At 29.1% G+C, this 20,333-nt stretch overlaps 2 protein-coding genes across 2 annotated transcripts; both read left to right on the forward strand.

Moving 5' to 3' along the window:
* Positions 1 to 8,083: 8,083 nt before the first annotated feature.
* On the forward strand, positions 8,084 to 9,741 carry LOC132803889 (uncharacterized). Its single transcript, XM_060817696.1, has 2 exons — positions 8,084 to 8,940; positions 9,038 to 9,741. The coding sequence occupies exons 1-2, from the start codon at positions 8,743 to 8,745 to the stop codon at positions 9,548 to 9,550; spliced, it is 711 nt and encodes a 236-aa protein (XP_060673679.1). The 5' UTR covers positions 8,084 to 8,742; the 3' UTR covers positions 9,551 to 9,741.
* A 7,034-nt stretch (positions 9,742 to 16,775) lies between these two features.
* On the forward strand, positions 16,776 to 19,227 carry LOC125422939 (probable pectinesterase/pectinesterase inhibitor 20). The gene is made up of 2 exons (XM_048475652.2): positions 16,776 to 17,940; positions 18,554 to 19,227. Exons 1-2 carry the CDS (start codon positions 16,905 to 16,907, stop codon positions 19,225 to 19,227), a joined length of 1,710 nt encoding a protein of 569 aa, XP_048331609.2. The 5' UTR covers positions 16,776 to 16,904.
* Positions 19,228 to 20,333: the final 1,106 nt, after the last annotated feature.

Here is a 20,333-nt window from a genome sequence, read left to right on the forward strand (position 1 = left end):
GGACATACTAAGTCTTATGGCAGATAAACACTTAGCTAATCCTTAACACTATATCAAACATAGCATAAAGCCTTTTAATGGACAATTTTTACTAAAATATTTACTTTGAACCTGGGCATTTTAGTTAAGTCAATTAAGAAATTTAGAATGAAGTAAATTTACCAAAAATAAATAAATAGATAAAAATTTAATTAAAAATAAATAAAGTTTGAAAATAAAATAAATAAATAAATTTGATTTTTTTAATAATCGTAAAACCGTGCTTAAATTAAAAATAAAAAAGGTTTTTTTTTAAAGAAAAAAAGCTATCTTTCACCTTCAACCCAGGGCACGGGTCAACCTGGTTTATTGGTTCACAGGTCACATGACCCACATCCCCAACCAGCCAAAGCTGCCGCTTTCGGACAATCTTATTCTTTGATTCCGATGGCATTCTCTTCGTCTTTCCTTGGGCAATCAATCCATACAACAATTTTGGCCAAAGATGGCCCAAAGCAAACATCTAAGTAAGAGAATTTTATTTTTGGCCTAAGTATTACATGATTTTGCTAGATTTTCTCATTGTTTCGATGGCCATTTCAGGCAATATTAACGGGAAAAGATTCATTGGGTATTGGGTAACAAAAGCCAAAAAAAATTTGTCCAATCTTGCTCAAAAATAATTACCCAAACCCAGATATAAGAAGCATGGGTTCACATGTTTTGTCAAATTTTTTGTGTAAGACTAAATCAAATATCCAAACATACTCCATTTAATTTAAAATTCAATTTTCCATAATGCCTCGGTCTCAATTTGTGCCACAAACAATTTTTCCAATTTCCTTTTTTATTATTAATAAACAGATCAAATTTTTACATTGATGTTCGAGTTTACGGAAGTTACAAACCAAAAAATGAAGGTTTAAAAAATACCTTCCAAATGTAAATCATCATTTATCAAAACCCAAAAATCGCTTTCAATGAAACACTGAAATATATATATAAATAAAAAATTTCCGCTTGCACACCAAATGTTTTGATCTTAATTGGTTCCAAGAACAAAATAAACCATTATGTATAACAAATTCCAGATATCAATTTCAATTAAAAACAATGTCTCCAAAAGATGCAAAAATCGGTTTTGACAGTGAGATGAAAAACCTGATGCACCCATTCAAAACATACAATGTATAAGTGTATGTGGCTTTGATACCAATTGTTAGTACTATTACACAATAAATCAATTTAACAAGTTCTTAAAAAAAAAAAAAAAGTTATAATCCCCATGATCTACACACATGCTTGTATTTTATTTTAGTATATTAGAGATTTGATATACCAATCTTTAAACGCAACCATTACATATTAATTATTATTGTTCTTGTAAAATATAAAACAATAAACATTGGAGTAGTGCCTAATGAACACACTTCTCTCTAATCTTTGCCTCTCAAGCTTTCACCAATCAGACATTATAGATATCTCTAGCCTAATCACTCAATATCAAAAAGTATTGTGCATCTGTCACACATAACTTATTCCCCAGTTGATATATATGTCTACAAAATAATTAATAAATAATTTTAGTAATAATGACAATAAGATATAATATATATAATGAATATAGTAATATGATAATAATAAAAATAAGGAATAAGCTAACTAGGTTTTTAAAATGAACAAATCATTCAGTCCAATGATCCAACTGAAGAATTACAAAGAATGTGTGTCCAAAAATCCTATTACAAAGGTTAATAAACAAATTATTCCCATTACTAGAATAAATAAGCTCTTTAAATAAGTTATATGGTTATGGTTGGTCAATATAAAAAAATATTTAACATTATCTTCCTCCCTTGGTTCTGTCTTTTCTCTGTTCATCAAGTTCACAAGTTGCATTTGGTATGGTTCCATTTGTTTTCTTTATGTTAGTATAGTTCCGTTCAAAGTGTTCATCCTTCGTGTTTTTTTTTTTTTTTTTTTTGGTTTATTGTATTTTAATTAGGTGTAATTTTAATAAGATATAATTTTAAGAAATTACATATCATCATTTTACTTCTATTTTGAAGATAAATTTTAAAGACACTATTTGTTAAATAGACATTATACTGCGCAAGTATCAACAGCATTTAAGTTTTATGCCACACAAATACCAATGAGCAGAACCATTATAAATGTTTTAAAATTTACTTATTCATATTTAGATTATGTTAAATTGTTAACCAATAAAATAATAGCACATCACATTGTCACATCCTTTTCATAAACACATTGATAGAGATTTTCGTATCAGATTACTCATCTTATATATATATATATATATATATTATTCAATACTCCATTTGTCTTATATATACATACATATATATATATATATATATTATTCAATAATCCATTTGTATTGGCTTGAAAAATGATGTTGTACACACATCCAATAAAATTATGCCATATTTTAGAATTTTACATGTCATATTAATATCCAAACGAACAAGAATAATAGAATTTAATGCCGTTACACTTCCAATTTTCCACTTCCATATATCAATTTTCCACTTCCATATATTTTTCTACTTAACAAAGCTAATAAAGGAGGTTTCATCGATTATCCCATAAGAGAATCTAGTTAATATTTTAAATTAATTAAAAATGCGAATTAGATAAGCAATCCACTGAAATAATTTTGAACCCTAAACTATAATTTATTTTAGAGTATTTCCAATGATTTTATCTATTACTAGATTTTTTATCCTCCATGAAAAAAATAGATAGCCATCTATATAATATATAAAAGAAGAACCGTATACGACAAGTGTTAGCATATGTTTCTTCTAAATTCTCTCCAAAAATATCTTTTTTATGTTTATTTTATTTTATTTTATTTTATTTATTTATTATTTAGTATCTGACCTTTTATGGATAAAATCAAATATATATAAAATTAATTTTTGATATAACTTTCCATAACTATCAAACAATTGATATTATTACATATAATAATAATTTTAAAATAAATTTAAAATAATTAAAATACTTCATTTTATCTTATTTACCAAATATATATTTTTATCCTTTTAAAATTATATACATTTCAATTATTATACTTATTATTATAATATTATATTATATTATATTGCCGTTGTTGATTCAGAAAATGGTATTGTGGCTTCTTTGGCTAATTATATATTATATAATATATATATATAATAACAAAATTATAGCCTAATTATGGCCTAATATATATTATATTAATGTATACTAAGATACACTTTCACATTTAATATTTGATTTTATTTTATTTACCAAATAATTTAAACATATTTGGCTATAAATATGTAAGTAACACCTCCAGGTTATTTAAAATTTTGTTAGTTTTTGGTCTCTCATATTATGTTTTAGTTGTTAAAGTTTTTTTTTTTATTCTTTAATTTCAATTTTTTTTTTTTTATGGATCCTAAACATGATCATATTAATCATAAGCATACGTGAGTCGTACTATGGATTTTGATTGAAATTAAAGATGCTGAATCAAAACATGATGATCAAAAAGAAAAAGATGTTTCTGATCAAGAATCTTTGATTATTGATTCACCTTTATCTATCAACTTTTTCAAGACGATGGAGAAGAAAAAAATAAAAAGAAGACAGCGCAAAAGATTATTTAGATCGAGGGAATGTAAGAAAGAGCAATACAATCGTTCAAGCAATCATGTGGTGCCGGAATTTTCTGACATTGAGATAACTTAATTGAATAAGAAGCAACTTAAGAAGATTAAGGGGGTGTTTGTTACATGAGACTGGCCAGGACCGGATAGGTTATAGTCCCAATCTGGTGTTTGGGAAGCAAAATGGAGGACGGGACACACTTATCCCGTTAACCAATTTATCCGCTTTGAAGGGGACAAAGTTGACCCACCAAAACACCTGGGTCACCTTTGTCCTGCCCTCTCTCGAAGCTTTCGTGAATTACCTCTCGTCCTCTCACACGAAGTTGTTTCTGCCGGACCGTTCGCTGCCTCTGTTCAAGATCTCGCCGGATTGTTGGCGCTTCTTTTCGGTGAGTCTTCTTCTTTGCTCTGTTCATTTTTGTGTTCTTCATCTTTGATCTGGTTAGTTTACTTCTTCTTCTTCTTCAGTGATCTAATCTCTGCTTCTTCTTCTTCTTCTTCTTCGTTTTCCTCTCTTTCTTCTTCTCCGTTTGATTTGTTTAGGGATTTGGTTCACAACATTGTAGGGCTTCCATTCCGCACCAATTAGGCCAAAGATTTGCAAAATCAGGGCTTGGATTTGTGAGGAAAAGGCTTAAAATTGGGATCTACCTACGTCTACAGTGCTCTTCTACGAATTTGAACGGTAAAGATTGTCAAGTTTTACCATTAGGCATTTCTGGTGGTTGTTGTTTTAGGTGTTTCTGGCGGTTTTTGTGTATATGATGGAATGTGGAAAATTACCCATATTTATGAGACTTGTTTAGTTTTTGTTCAAATAAAAAAAAGCTTATATACTGTTAGTTTGAACTACATAGAAATATGTTGCTCGGTTGTAATATGTTGCCTCTTCTTCTTTAATAAATTACCCATATTTATGAGACTTGTTAAGTTTTTGTTCAAATAAAAAAAAAAGCTTATATACTGTTAGTTTGAACTACATAGAAATATGTTGCTCGGTTGTTTTGATTCCCCTTTCAATCATCAGAATATGCCAAAACTTAGGTACATTGCAACTAGATACTGGTTTTTTGTTTTTAGTAGCACTTATATGAAGAAACAGACCACAAAAAAAAAAAAAAAAAAAAAACAGAGAAAATGGTGAAAATGGAAAAGATGTTTAGCACGTTTTAATATCATATGGGACGACACTTGCCTTATCTTGCTTCCCAGAAGAGACTTTGTTTAGCTGCTATTCTTTTATCAAAGTTTTCATCCGTTGTCTTATTCAACTTGTACTCTTACTTCATCCCTTTTAAAAAACCAATTTTTTTTTGTCCCAGTATCATCGTATGATTAATATTTCCTCAACAATTTTCAAAAGTTTTGCATATAGATGGTGATTGGTGGATAATAATCTTCCTTCAGTTTGGAAATTTAAAGCATAATATCAAAAGCATTTTCCCTTTAACATAGTTTTTACCCAATTTTCTTTGCCCTTTAACATAGCTATTCTTCACCACCACAATATATGTACAGACCATGTAGAAAGTTTGATATTCTTCGAACTAAATGACACAATAAATAACTGATCATAAGCTGTTTTGGAATATATGCTACAGAGCCACCATACCATCTATACTTTTTAGCTTCTTCTGGTCGTCATGCCTGCACATTCATTTTATTAAACATGGCAAATGAGATTCCCTGATATATGCTTCTACTATATACTTCTTTCTCTACGCGAAGAATTCATACAAATAATTAACATATACATATTTCATGTACAATGTTAGAAGGTACATAAGACTCCAAACTTCAAAACCATAGGCAGTCCTTAACCCTTTCTTTTCGGTTCACACCAAAAGGAGCTGCTCCTAAACCCACACTACCCAAATTTCAATGCTCTACACTAGCCATAGAAAACTTGCACCTTAGTTTGATTATTTATGCCTTCATTAATTAGATGCATATATATGAACTGCAGCTTAGATAGGCTTGCAGGTTTTTTTTTTTTTCTGGGGGGGGGGGGGGGGGTGGGGGTGGGTGAAGTTCTGATTTTGGTAGGGCTAGACTGATTTCGGGGTTGTTGTTATGATGTCATTGTGGAATTTTTATCAGGTACCAGATAGTTGAGAAATTTGTAGGCTTGCTGTGAGGGATGATAATAACTATCCCTGTAATGAGAAATTGGAAACACCATTTTTCTTATCCCATGGACTTGGTCTATCCAAGTGCGTTTTGTCACTAAGCCATACTAAAAGAGTAATTACTAATATTTATAATCATATTAAGAGTTTGGGAATTTAAACTAGAAACTATTGCCAAAATATATATATATATATATATGTATATATATCCTTCTAATTATTAATGTTTGATCTTTTGCTTTATCATATTATGGTCTGAGTGTTAACATTAATGTTGAGTTCTTCATATTATATTTTGACTTTATATAAAATCATAATATTTTAGTTGGATAATTATAAAATATATATATACATTCTAGTTATATAATTCTGTTAATGTGGCTGTCCATCTATAAAGCCACAATATATGTGATTTCTTTGTTCAATTAGAAGATTATTGACATTCGAGAAAATGATTTTTTTTATTTAGTTTTGATTTTTTTTTTTTTGGTTAATGATGGTTACGAAAATGTTGACATCTTTCCTTTGATGTTTGAGATGAGTCCAATAAGATTTTGAAGAGACCAAATGTTGAGGGTGAATAATGCATCAACTATAAATTATGTTACTTAACAATTTATTGATTTATTTTTGTTTCTGTTATGGGATGATTTGAACTACAAAGACTCAAAAAAATAACTATGCTTTTTAAACATTTCATTACCTAAAGTAGATTATTATGTAATTCTGGTACTAGATGCAAATATTTTGGGGTAATAAATGTTTCACAATACCGTTTCACATTTTGAAGTAAATGCACGTTTCTGAAGACGGAGAAAGAAGAGAGAAACACAAATACATTGATTTATGATATAATCATTTGTAACATAAAAATATTCTTTACATGAGACCAAAAAATATTCATGAAAACATTATTCATTGTATATGTGCCGGTTTTAAATCCATGACCATCCTTCAACCATAACTAATATATTTTAAGGATACAATTATTCATTCGGCTCCATCATTAATAATAATAAAAAAAATTTGATGATATATATATATATATATATTGAGTTTGAAGAGTTTAAAAAAACTTAAATCCACCTTTATATATATATATATATATTGAGTTTGAAGAGTTTAAAAAAACTTAAATCCACCTTTTACTTTGACCTTCCAAATATATATAATGTTTATTGTGAATGCTAATATATAAATATATTATTTATGGAAAATTTTTGTTTGCTATGTATATTCAATTGTATTGGCAATAGCAGCTCAATTTATTGTGTTTCTTATAATTTTTTTTATTTTTTTTTTCTTTTTGTAGAGATGGATGGAAGAAAATTAGTTGTAATTCAATCTTTTTGTTGAGGCTTTATGTTTATCTTCTTTATGTACATGTATGTAGCGTGGCAAAGGAGAAATGAGAGAGGTGTTAGGAATAGAATAACCACGAATACCGAATTGCATACATATTTTATAAATAGTTTGTTGGACAATGATGTCACTTGTATCAGTCAATTGAGGATGGATAGGAGAATATTTGTTACTTTATGTCGGTTATTACGCCAGGATGGATATGTGAAAAGAGATGGTACTGTTACATTGGAAGAGCAAGTGTGCATATTTTTGCACATAATTGCTCATCATACAAAAAACCGTACAATTATCAGTCGATTCTATAGATCAGGGGAGACAATTAGTAGATATTTCAATTCAGTATTGAATGGGGTGTTGCGCTTACATTCCATTTTGTTGAGGCATCTTGAACCTGTGTCGGATGATAGATGGAAAATGTTTAAGGTACGTTTGTGGACTAGTTTGGTTATTAATTTTACAGTTAGATGACTTGTAGCATTATCTGACGTTAGTAAAATTATTTGTGTCGTAGAATTGTTTGGGAGCATTAGATGGAACTTATATTAAGGTGAAAGTACCTGAAATCGATAAGCCAAGATATCGAACAAGAAAGGGTGAGATAGCAACAAATGCCTTAGGTGTATGTAACCCGAATATGGAATTCATATTTGTATTACCGGGTTGGGAAGGCTCCGCTTCAGATTCCAGAGTACTTCGAGATGCAATAAGTAGGCCAAATGAATTAAAAGTACCAACCGGTAAGACCAATCCTTAAATATTTCATCGAGTGGATTAACATTGCATAAACTAATAGGAGATATTTTTCTGTGTTAGGTTGTTATTACTTAGTGGATGCTGGTTACACCAATGGTGAAAGATTTCTTGCACCATATAGGAGAACAAGATATCATCTTTCCGAATGGAGAGATGGTTGTGCACCCATAAATCATCAAGAGTATTTCAACATGAAGCATGCATCAGCTAGGAATATCATAGAAAGATGCTTTGGGGTTCTTAAAATGCAATGGGCAATTTTAAGAAGTCCATCTTTCTACCCAATTGCAACACAAATCAAAACCATTACTGCATGTTGTCTTATACATAATCTGATTAGAAGAGAAATGACACTCGATCCTAGAGAAGTTGAATATGATAGGATGGAAAATGTGGACATTAATGAAGAGGAGGACATTATAAGATCAATTGCTTCCTCGGATCAATGGACGAATTGGAGAGATGAGTTAGCTAAGCAAATGTTTGGTGAGTGGAGAGGTCATCATGATTACTAGTTGATGGTTATGTAAAAAATTATGCTCTAACTGCTTATTTAATATTGTTTGTTAAATCTTTTGGATAATATGTATGAAGACAAACTTATATTATATTAAGTGCAACATTTGAGATTTATTGTTATTTTGTTTGCATCTTGTTTTGATAATATTGGAATCATGAAATGTTTACTTGAATAGCAATGGAAGCTGGAGGTAGCAGTAACGATAATAGGGGGTGAATCTAAGCGTACATGGAGTAGAGGTGAGGAAGAAGCTTTGCTGGTTCTTTTAGATGAAGCTGTAGCTAGTGGGCAACGTTGTGACACGGGAGCATTCAAACCTGGTACACTTAATATGATTGAGCGGCAACTGGCTGAAATGTGTCCTAACTCGGGATTGCGAGCAACTCCACATATTGAATCGAAGCTGCAAAAGTGGAAGAAGCAATATGGTATCATATACAACATGCTGAAAAAAAGTGGATTTGGATGGAATGACACTCTTAAATGCGTGAAGGTTGACAGTGATGATGCTTGGAAAGCATATGTGCAGGTTTTGAATTTGTTAGGAAAAATAACTTTATTGAATTTTGTGTTTCTTATCTTAAATCTATAATGTTTTTACTAAATGATGGCTTTTTTTATTTTAGAGTAATCCAAGTGCAAAAAGTTGGAGAGGTAAACCTTTTTCGATATATGAAAGGCTTGCTAATATTTTTGGGAAGGATCGGGCAATAGGACATGGAGCACAAACTCCAATTGATTTAGTTAATGATATAAATATGGAGCCTGACAATGACCAATTTGATGATGTGTGTTCTCCAATGTCTATGAATCAAACACATAGTCAACTGCCCACACAATCCCAATTAAGAGGTAAGAGGAAAGCTAAATCGAAGGATGTTGACATCGTTAGCGGGTTAAACAATGTAGTATATAAGTTTATTGATAAATTGGCTACACAGTTAGACAAGTTGGAGAAGTCTGATATCAACTATCCACAATACTTAGCTATGGAGCTTGATAGGTTAGGATTCCTTATTACTGGCAATCTCAAAATCTCTAAGGCAATGAGATCGGATCCATCGAATGTTGAGGTTTTCAAGATTATTAAAACCGATGCGCAGAAGATTGAATTTGCTTGTGGATTTTTGGATAACTAAATTAGTATTGTTGTGGATTATATATTTATGGATATGTATGAGAGGATGACAACTATGAATAATTGGAATTGAAACTTATGGACATATATTGTAACGTATTGGATGTTGGTTTCTAATTATGCATGTACGGATAATTTTATTATTATGTGTTATGTTTTAGAATATTAACATGCACTTTATTGATTTGGTTAGTTGTTATTTTGTTTAATAATATTACTATATTATATTGTCATTTATTATTATATGCAGGAATATTGAATGGCAAAGAGAAAGGTTTATGTTGTGTTTAAAGGTAGACAACCAGGGATATATAATTCTTGGTCTGAATGTCATCAACAAGTGCAAAGATTTACAAATAATTTATATCAAGCCTATAATACAATTGAAGAAGCTGAAATTGCATATGTTGAGTTTGTAGAACAAACAATGAGGAATCGTAATGAAGCAAATCCAATACAAAATACCACCATCGTACATACACGTGCTCAATTTCACAACGAGTGGGGTAATGGTTTTATATTAGGTTGTTTATTTGGCTTACTATCAATGGGTTTATTTACTTATTTCTTATATAATTAGATTATCCTTGTAAAATCCAATATATATATACAGATGCCATATTTATTAAAAGTGCAACTACATGTGACATTTATTTATATATCTATATATCTATATGTATGAATTGAAGATGGATATTTTTATGCTATCAACAAGTTCTTAATTAAATATTATGTCAATTTTTTTATTTGTATTTAATTGTTATTCATGATTAGTAATTTTATTTTAATTGGTTTTGAAAACAATATTTTAAGTAGTTTATGGGTGTTAAAAAAAAATTACAAATGTATTATAAATATCATTAAATTATTTTTATTATTAATTAATTGAACATATAAATATCTATACAAAAACTATTAAATATAATATTTAATTTTTTTTTAAATATAAATATAATTTTAAATCTTTTCATATTTAACAAAATAAAAACTATAATTACAAAATAGTCCAATCCAGTCCGATCCTGCACCAAACATGGGACAACTAGTCCACCATTCAGTCCAGAACTATACCAAACATAGTACTGCACTATTCGATCATGTCCGATCCGAACATATCCTGTCCGATCCCGTCTGATCCGGACCTATCCTGCGTACCAAACGCCCCCTAAGCATCTGTCCTAGATATTATAGTTTTTTTTTTCTTATTACGCTTTTTTTATTGGGATTGAAATAAATAAAAAATATTTTTATTTTAGTTTGTATAAATTATAATATAGTTTTTTTGAGGCAGACAATATTTTTGTTTTTTAGTTGGTTAATATAATTATTTCGATATTCAATATTTTGTGGTTTTTTTTTTTTTTAGTTTAATTTCCCTCTATTAGGTAACTTAATTTTTTAAGAAGAAAGTAGTGGGAATAAGAACAAATAATTTTTTTATTCGTCTATAGACAACTCTCAATCGCATCTAGTTGGTAAGATGTGTTGTGTAGATATTATGATATCACCAATTATATTTATCTTAATTAAGTGCAACAGGGGATTATCCAATACCATTTGCGATTTTTGATCATCCTCTATATGTTTCAACTTTCCAAATTTTTTGTTTTTTTATTTTTTTGGAAATGACTCTCTCAAATTAAAGATTTCGGAATTAACTAATTGGATAATCGCTTACCATAATAGAAGTAATCTCTAAATTCTAATTGTTACTATACTTATATTTTTTTATTTTATGTTTTTATACCAATTATAAATTAAAATAATACATAAACTAACAAATTTAATTTTAGTTTTTATAAAACCATTTGTGCATGCTCCAAATAAGATAAAAAAAAATTAAATATAATATGCATGAATAAATAAACAAACCTTCCGAAAATACATATTTAACTTAAACCCTAAACCCTAAACATATATAAAACAAAAAATTAATTAAAGAAATTAATTATTTTCAAAGAATTAATTAAATAGGTCAGCATTTTTTAATTTGAATTCAATAAATAATTTACCTTAAAAAAATTCTCTACCCAACTCTATCGTCCATGATAAGCAAATTTAATTTTCTCTCTTCTATTTTTTATATAATATACGGGTAGTACATATATATATATATATATATATTTAAAGAAAAAAAAAGGTTTTATACTATTTATTTTTTAAAGAAAAAAATTGAGTTTTTATCCTAATAGGCTTGGTCATAAGTATATTTCAATTTTATTAGGAAATTGAAAAAAAAAAAAGGGTATTTACTTTATTTTTGGTTTTATAAAAAAGAAGGAAAAATACTTTTACTTTTACGTTGTTTTCAACTTTGCGCCGCTAGGATATCAAGTAAGTCTTCTTCTTCTTTTTCTTCTTCTTCTTCTAGCCCTAAAAGCTATTAGGGTTAATATTAAGTGTTCCTGATCTTAATTTAGGATTTTGGTTTTCTATTAAGGTTGTTAGAGATCTAGTATTTTTGAAGATTTTGAAATTTTTGAACAAATTTTGGAGCATAGGAAGGAAGATCCTAAATCTTTCAAGTGATCAAGGTTGGTTTTCTGATCTTTTTCTGTTATATGATATTATTTGAGAAGTTTTTGGATTATAGAAGTATTGATTAAGGTTGAATTGAAGAGTTGTTGTTGAAATCTACCTTAAATTTATTTGGGATCTGTACAGAGTGATTGTTTGAATTTATTTTGGCAATAAAAATTTTATGAATGAAAATAGACATGTTTATGAATCTGTAGAAATTTATTTGGGGTGATTTGGATCTTTTTTCAATTTATTAAGAAATTCTAAATTTATGCATTCTATCTGGTTTTTCTGTTCGACTGTAATATGGTTTGTAAGGAAAAATTTCAAAACAGATCCAAAAGAAATTATTTTTGCCTGAAAATTTGTTTAATTTATTCTATATATGTCTGATATTATTATAAAAACATTTATCTTCAAATCCGTTATATTTTGGCCGTGGTGATTTTCTAATTTACCTATAGCCAGCTGTCTGAATTTATTTTCCGGTCCGTTTAGTAAAGAATAAAATTCAATTTTAAATAGTTTTCAATCTATATTTGACCTAATGATTTTTATATAGCATTATTACTATATATAGTTAAAAAATATAAAATATTACTGCTTTTGAAATTGTATTTTATTTTTAATGAATTTTTATGTAGACCGGACTCCCTGTAAAATGCTGATTTTCAGTTTCTGTCAATTAGTTACTAAATTTAATTTGACCATATTTTTTTACCTTTGTTTGGCTTTTAAAATTTTATATGCGTATATGAAAGTGTCTAGTTTTAATCTGTAAAATTCCAAATGCATACAAAATTTCATGAAAGAGAAACTATTTGAGCATTGAATGAAGGTTTTTGAAAATCTAGTAGTTTCAGTATTTCTTTGTTAAATTTTCAATGAGTTTTGAATGGTTTTTCATTATTATTTTATGAAATTGTTTTAATCACAGTCACTTATGCATGTGTACAGTACCTTCATAATTTTTTAGATTTAAATGATATTGTTTGAATAAGGAATTTAATTTTTATTTAGAGACTGTTTATGGATTAATAGGTTTTACTCGGCTTTTGGTGATTTGATCTTGTTCTAAGCTTATGATTTTAAGATTTGGGGCTTAAGCTCTGATGATCTTATGGTATCAACTCTTATTCATTTCGTTTGAATTTAAGAGCTTGATTATGGGATTTATACATAAGATAATTATGGTATATGATGGTTCTATTTTATACTGATGAAAGACTATTGGTATTATTCATAAGTTGTTAATCTTTTGTGGACTTTGCTGATCAAGGTAAGTTACTGGACTTTTGAAAACTAAAACCATAGAAAATATGTACTTATGTTATTGATTTATTATGTTTTCTATAAGTTTATGTTTTATGAAATATATATGTATTGTACAAAAACATTATTGGATTATTGATATATGTGTTTTTGCTCTGGTTGTTGGTATTTAGTGGGCATTTATGGATATGTTATGATATATTTTCGGATGTTGAGATGAATCATATAAAGATATTTTCTACCGATTTATGGTTCTTTACCTTCTGGTTTAGACGTATTGTTTCATGTAGGAAGACCTACTGATGATCACAGTAAGGGTATGGCTCGTACCTTCGGGTGTGAGTGTTTGTTTTTAAAATTTATGTTTCCCTACTTGTTACATGCCTTACACACGAGTTTATTCGAATTTCGGATTTCGGATTACCAACGAGTAATATTATGTTATGGAAAATCCTACTAAGTACTTAACAATTAGAATTTATATGAAAATCATGTTTATATTGTTAAAGATTATTTTCGGATATTTATTTGTTATGATTTAAGTATTTTCTTATTTTATATTTATGAAAAACCTAGTAGCTTGCTGAGTTTTATACTCATTATTTATTGTTATGGTTTCAGGTACTTTATAGTTTCAAGGTAACTGGATTTGACATATGATAATGGTGCTTAATTGTTTTTATTTTTATATTAGTTAGCTTGAAAGACTTTGTGGGTATTGGATTTTATTTTTAGTCCATTTTTTGGAGATATATTTTAGATATTATTTATTAATGATGTTTGGAGACTTTTGTGTTCCGCATTATAAGTTCTTTTAAGTGTTATAAGTATGACTTTTATCACATTTCGAGTATATAGACTTTTGAGTATTTTGATAACATACCATTGGAAGAATATTTGGTTCACCATATTATATAGATTAATCTTCCCTAATTTTAATAATATTATAATAGTTACTTTTATTCACTTTTTTTATTTTTTTATTTTTCCTTATTAGTATATCATTGAAGAATTATAACCATTTTGAGATTTTTGCCATGTATATAGCAATATATGTATATATTGTTCACCGTTACTTATATGTATATATAACATAGTATTATTCTTTTTATTTTCCTTCTTTTTTACATAATTTTTCAAAAATATAAATAATATAAAAATAAAGAAATTAACTACTAATAAGGAAAATGTTGACCAATTTAATCAACCCTAAAACTATTTAAATTTTAATTATTTTACTTGAGGATAAGTGTCAATTTATCTCATAAATAACCTCTTTTCATTATTATGATAATTTGAAAGCATTGTTTGTCACATAAGTTTATTATTACATAAATTTCTCCAAATATATAATAGTTATTTTTATTGGTTTTTTTTTTCATTTTTTTCTACTTAAGATGTCATTAAAGAATCAAAATCATTTTGAGATTTTCGCCATATTAGTTTTTTATGAACTTTGTGTTTGGTCAACAAGTAAAAAAATTTCTGTATATTTTTTACTTTTTTAAGTTCATAGAAATGGAGAATAATTTATTAGATAATCAAGTAAATATATGTATATGTATATGTATATATAACATAGCATTCGATACTTTGCAAGTTTCCAAGATTACAAGTATGTGACAGTGAGTATGATCCATGACTTTACTTATATATTGTTCATTGTTCCTTCCTTTTTAGATAATAAAAATATATGGAAATTAATAAAGATATCTTTTGTTTGGATATAAAAAATATAATATCATAAATAATAGTTGTTAAACATAGCAAAATAAGATTTATATCTAAAAGAAATTATTAATTCATTTGAATTTGAATTTGAATTTTATATATGAAAGAAATTAAATAGGTAAACATTTTATAATTTGAATTTCATAAATAATTTATCTTATAAGGTAAAAATGTGTTTATAGGATAAATAATAATAATAATAATAATAAATAATTAAATAATTAAATAATTAAATTACATTATGAGTATTTAATAAATGGAAATTAATTATTTGCAGTGAATCAAAAAATATATTTGAATTTGAATTCTATAAATGGAAAACATTTGATTTTAAATTTAATAATATAAAATGCATTTGAATTTGAATTAAAATTTCTTAAATGGAAAAAATTGAATAGGAAAATTCCATAGATGGAAAAAAAATATATGAATTTGAATTCTATAATTGAATAATATTATACATAGAGATCAAATTTATAGTTATTAACAAATTTTTATAGTATAGATTGAGGGGAAAAAAACGATCTAAATATACTTATTAACAATAAAACTTTTAAATAAGTTCTCAAATATAATTCATTATTATAAATTATTTTTAAAATATATTAATTATGGTTACACATGCCGTATATCGGACGAAATGAATACTAGTTAATAAAAAAGAAAAAAAATGCGATTGAGGTTGTTTAAACATCCTATCAAATTGATATGATAAAGGGAAAAAAAAATCAAACTCTGTCAAATATAGAAGTTTTTTCAACAATATAATTTTTTTAATAAAATATATACAATTAATTAACAACCACAAATAATATTCTACGCATTATCATCAAAAAATAATTTTAAAATGAACTGTATATTTACGCTAGATTTAAATAATGAAAATTTTTATGATATATGAATAGTAACTTGCATTGCTATTAGGGAGACGCTTAATATTAAAAACAAAAAAAAGAAAAAAAAAACAAGAAATAAAAATTTCAGTATATATCACTTCGGCAAATCATCGACCCCATTCAAATTGAACTACATATTCCGATAAAACAGAAAAAGAAAATCTAAATATTTGATTGCTCTTTTGTTCGTTAGCTTCTACAACAGAGGAGAACATTCACCTATATTAAGTACAGTGTTTTTTTTTTTTTTTTTCAAATCTTTCATATTTGGTACACTAAAAAATCTCTTTAATCTTGACATGCAAATCAAAGGAATAGAATGAGAGGAAATTATGGATGGAACCAGAGAAACCAACAGTGTTAAAAATCCCTATAATCTTGCTGAGTTGGTTAATCTTATGAGATGTAAAATTTTAAAATATGGCATCTCCTCGTTGAATATGTTTACCATATCATTTTCCAAGTCAGTAGATATGGTGTATTTAATAATTTATACATCGAAGTTCTACTCGCCTTGTATATTGAGGGGTACTCAATCATAGGCATGTCCTCGTGAAACTTGACAAAATGCTTGGTGTATCCATTAAGGAAACGCAACTTTTAGAATTAAAAAAAATAAATAAATAAATAAATAATAATAATAAAAATCTAAATTTGAAGCTTGAAAGGAAAAAAGTAATCACTATGTTTTTTTAAACTAATCTGATGCTTTCGTGAACCAATTAATTAACTAATACGTTTTCTCCTCCTATCCCTCTTCATTGATAATGCGCTGAGCAAGAAAACGCATTTCCTAATTCTGTTGCTGAAGCAAGGCAACTTTACTTCGCAAATGAATGAACAAAACATTACTTTACCCTTTCCTCATCCAAATTGACGCACAATCCTGAGCCTCTTTTTAACCTCTTTTTTGGTCTCTCTTCTCCTAACCAAGCCATGTCTTCCAATCCCTTTTCTCTCTTCGGCCTTTCTTGCCTTATTATCTTTCATCTTCTCAACTTTCATCTTCTCAACTTACCAATATCACAAGCAGATATCCCTCTGTTCAGTCTCAACTCTCCTGTCTCCCCAAAAACCATTTGCAAGTCCACCCCATTTCCTTCGTCTTGCATATCTATACTCCCCAATCGCAATGCCAATGTCTATGACTTCGGCAGAGTTTCGGTGCAGCATTCAATTTCTCAATCCCAAAAGTTTCTCATTTTGGTAGACAAACATCTCCAAGGTAGCTCCACTTTGAAACTTCACACAATCCGTGCTCTTCAGGATTGCCGATACCTTGCCTCACTCAACCTGGATTTCTTGTCAACCTGCTCGAAAACCGTCAATAGAACTAGCGAAACCCTCACGGTCTATGAAGCTGACAACATCCAAACCTTGCTCAGTTCCATCCTAACCAACCTCCTAACCTGCTGGGAGAGCTTGGAGTCCACAGATTCATCTGGGACTGTCAAGAATTACCTTTCGGATTCTATTTTTAATGATTCTAAACTGCACAGTGTTTCTCTTGCTCTTTTCACAGAAGGTTGGGTGCCTAAACGGAGAGCTCATGACATAGCATCACAGCCAAGGGCATATCATCCTACATTCGGAAACGGACGCTTGCCGCAGCTGAAAATGTCGAGCCGAAACCGTAAGATTTTCGAGTCGGCTCGGCGGCATCGGAGACAACTCGCTGAGGTTGCAGCAAATAATGGATCTGTTGTGGTGAAGGACATCGTAGTGGTGAATAAAGATGGAAGTGGGAACTTCACCACCATCAACGACGCTATCACCGCAGCTCCGAACAACTCAGATGCTTCCAGTGGCTACTTTTTGATATATGTCACTGCAGGCGAATACCAAGAGTATGTGTCAATTCCAAGTAACAAAAAGTACTTGCTCATGGTTGGAGACGGTGTCCGTCAAACGAACATCACAGGGAACAGAAGCGTAGGAGATGGATGGACTACTTTCAACTCCGCAACATTTGGTAAGCAATATTCCTTAGTCAAATAAATTATGTTTTAAATATGGTTTTACCAGCCTTGAATAGTGGATCTTCCACAATCCACGAGATCTTCAACGATTTTTAAATTCAAAATTTGTGTGATTTTATCTCAAAGTCAAAACATATAGTTGACCAGAAAAATACATAAATAAAAATAAACAAATCAAGTAGCGTTAAGTGTAATCTAGTACCTTTCAATTTGGGACAATGCTAATTTGAACCCTTAAATTTAAATTTATTGAAGTTTGATCCAATTAAATTTTTTTGTCAAACAGTTAAGTGAGCTCTAAAGAAAAACTGAAATGCTAATATTTGAAACTGACATGCCTAAATTGTAAAAAAATATTTCAAACTGAGATGTATAAATTGCAACAAATTGAATTAAAGTTGTCTTTTAATACTAATATAAGGTACTCAAATGAATCATTAACCACTATAAATCAAAAAATCTAACTGCATCAAAATGCAACAAATTAAAATTTAAAGACTTAAATAGCAATCTTTTTTAATTATAAATACAATTCTTGTGAATTACAAGTTACTAAAATGCAATTAACCATAAAAAGATTATATTAATAAAATTGTTAATTTGCAGCTGTGGCAGCAGAAGGCTTTTTTGCTGTGGGCATAACTTTCCGCAACACAGCAGGACCAAGCAAAGGGCAAGCAGTAGCAGTCCGAAATGGAGCCGATTTGTCAACATTTTACATCTGTAGCTTTGAAGCCTACCAAGATACTCTATATGCACATTCTCAAAGACAATTCTACAGAGAATGTGATATCTACGGCACTGTAGATTTCATCTTTGGAGATGCTGCTGCTGTGTTCCAAAACTGCAACCTATTTCCCCGATCTCGACCGCAAGGGCTATCCAATTACATCACCGCTCAAGGCCGTAACGACCCCAATCAAAACACGGGGATTTCCATCCATAACTGCACTATCAAAGTTGCAGAAAACTTGAATGCTACCATGTCATATCTTGGGAGGCCATGGAAAGATTACTCCAGGACTGTATACATGCAGTCTTTCATGGACAAGTTGATAAATCCTGCAGGTTGGCGTCAATGGAATGCAAATTTGAGCACCATATATTATGCAGAGTATAATAACACCGGTCCTGGATCTGACACTTCTATGAGAGTTACATGGCCAGGATACCACGCGATTGGTGCAACTGAGGCTACTAATTTTACGGTATCCAATTTTTTGTTAGGAGATAATTGGTTGCCTCGAACAGGAGTTCCGTATACCGGTGGCTTGATATGAGCAGTTTCACGTTTTTTTTTTTTTTTTTTTTTTTTTTTTTGCTAATGGATGCAATTGTTTTTGGTTAAGTGTTGTGATAAGAATTTAAAATAAATGTTAGGCGCTATAACGTTGGTTTGTGTAGACTACTTTAATTGATGGCACTATGTATACGTATCTTCTCTCCATTCTTTTTTTCTTTTTTTTCACCTGTAATGTCTAATAAACTAATTTAACTTATATTATAAAGTTATTGAAAAATATTATTATTATTATTATTATTATTATTTCTCAGAAAATCCGTATTTGCGAAACATAGTTATCTTCATTCACCATATAAGATCCCATACAAAATTTACAGAGGTATTTTTGTTCACACTATAAAATATATTAGTTGCATTCTAATTTTAATATATTTTTAATATTTCGATAATATTACAAATAAATTATAGTAAATAACTTTAAAAATTAAATTATATATATATAATAAAATTTTATAGTAAAGACGACCTCCAAAAAAATAATTTTTAAAAAAATTATTATCAATTTTTATTTTTACATGGTAATATTAATAATAATTTATTAAAAAATTATCGTTAATACTATGATCTACATCCTAAAAATATACACCATAAATGAAATATTTAAATATATATATTAGATACATTATAAATTCTATCTTTTCTCTCTTTATCTCTAAACCTATGATCTTTCTTCCGATGATCTCTCTTCAAATGCTCACTGCCCTTTATCTTTCTCTCCTCTCTCCTCTTTATTGTGGTCCTCCCTCGCTTCACTCTTACTTTTCTCTCCCTCTTCTCTTTCTCACAACTCTCTCTTACGATCTTTCCCCTCTCTCTCCTCTATAACTCTCTCTCTTCTCTATTTCCTCTGTAACTCTCCTTTCACGTTTCTCTCTTTCCTCTCTCTCTCCTCCGTAACACTCTCTCTGCCCTTATGTTTCTCTCCTTTAGAACTCTCTCTCCCTCTCTCCCTCCCCCCCGCCGCCCCCCCCCCCCCCCCGGGCGGGGGGCTCTCTCTAATATCTGTGCAAAACTATTCACAAACAAAGGCTAAAGATATTAAGGGAAATTATTGGTTGTAGTGTATGTAGCTTTAGTTTAAAA

Source organism: Ziziphus jujuba, chromosome 5, assembly GCF_031755915.1.
Source record: "Ziziphus jujuba cultivar Dongzao chromosome 5, ASM3175591v1".
NCBI classification, from domain to species: Eukaryota; Viridiplantae; Streptophyta; class Magnoliopsida; order Rosales; family Rhamnaceae; genus Ziziphus; species Ziziphus jujuba.

What these genes read in the sequence shown, in the direction of transcription:
- LOC132803889 (XM_060817696.1), top strand. Translation starts at nt 8,743, where the DNA reads ATGATTGAGCGGCAACTGGCTGAAATGTGTCCTAACTCGGGATTGCGA. An exon ending in CTTGGAAAGCATATGTGCAG is followed by an intron (nt 8,941 to 9,037) that starts GTTTTGAATTTG and finishes TTTTTATTTTAG; the next exon opens with AGTAATCCAAGTGCAAAAAG.
- LOC125422939 (XM_048475652.2), top strand. Translation starts at nt 16,905, where the DNA reads ATGTCTTCCAATCCCTTTTCTCTCTTCGGCCTTTCTTGCCTTATTATC. An exon ending in TTTCAACTCCGCAACATTTG is followed by an intron (nt 17,941 to 18,553) that starts GTAAGCAATATT and finishes GTTAATTTGCAG; the next exon opens with CTGTGGCAGCAGAAGGCTTT.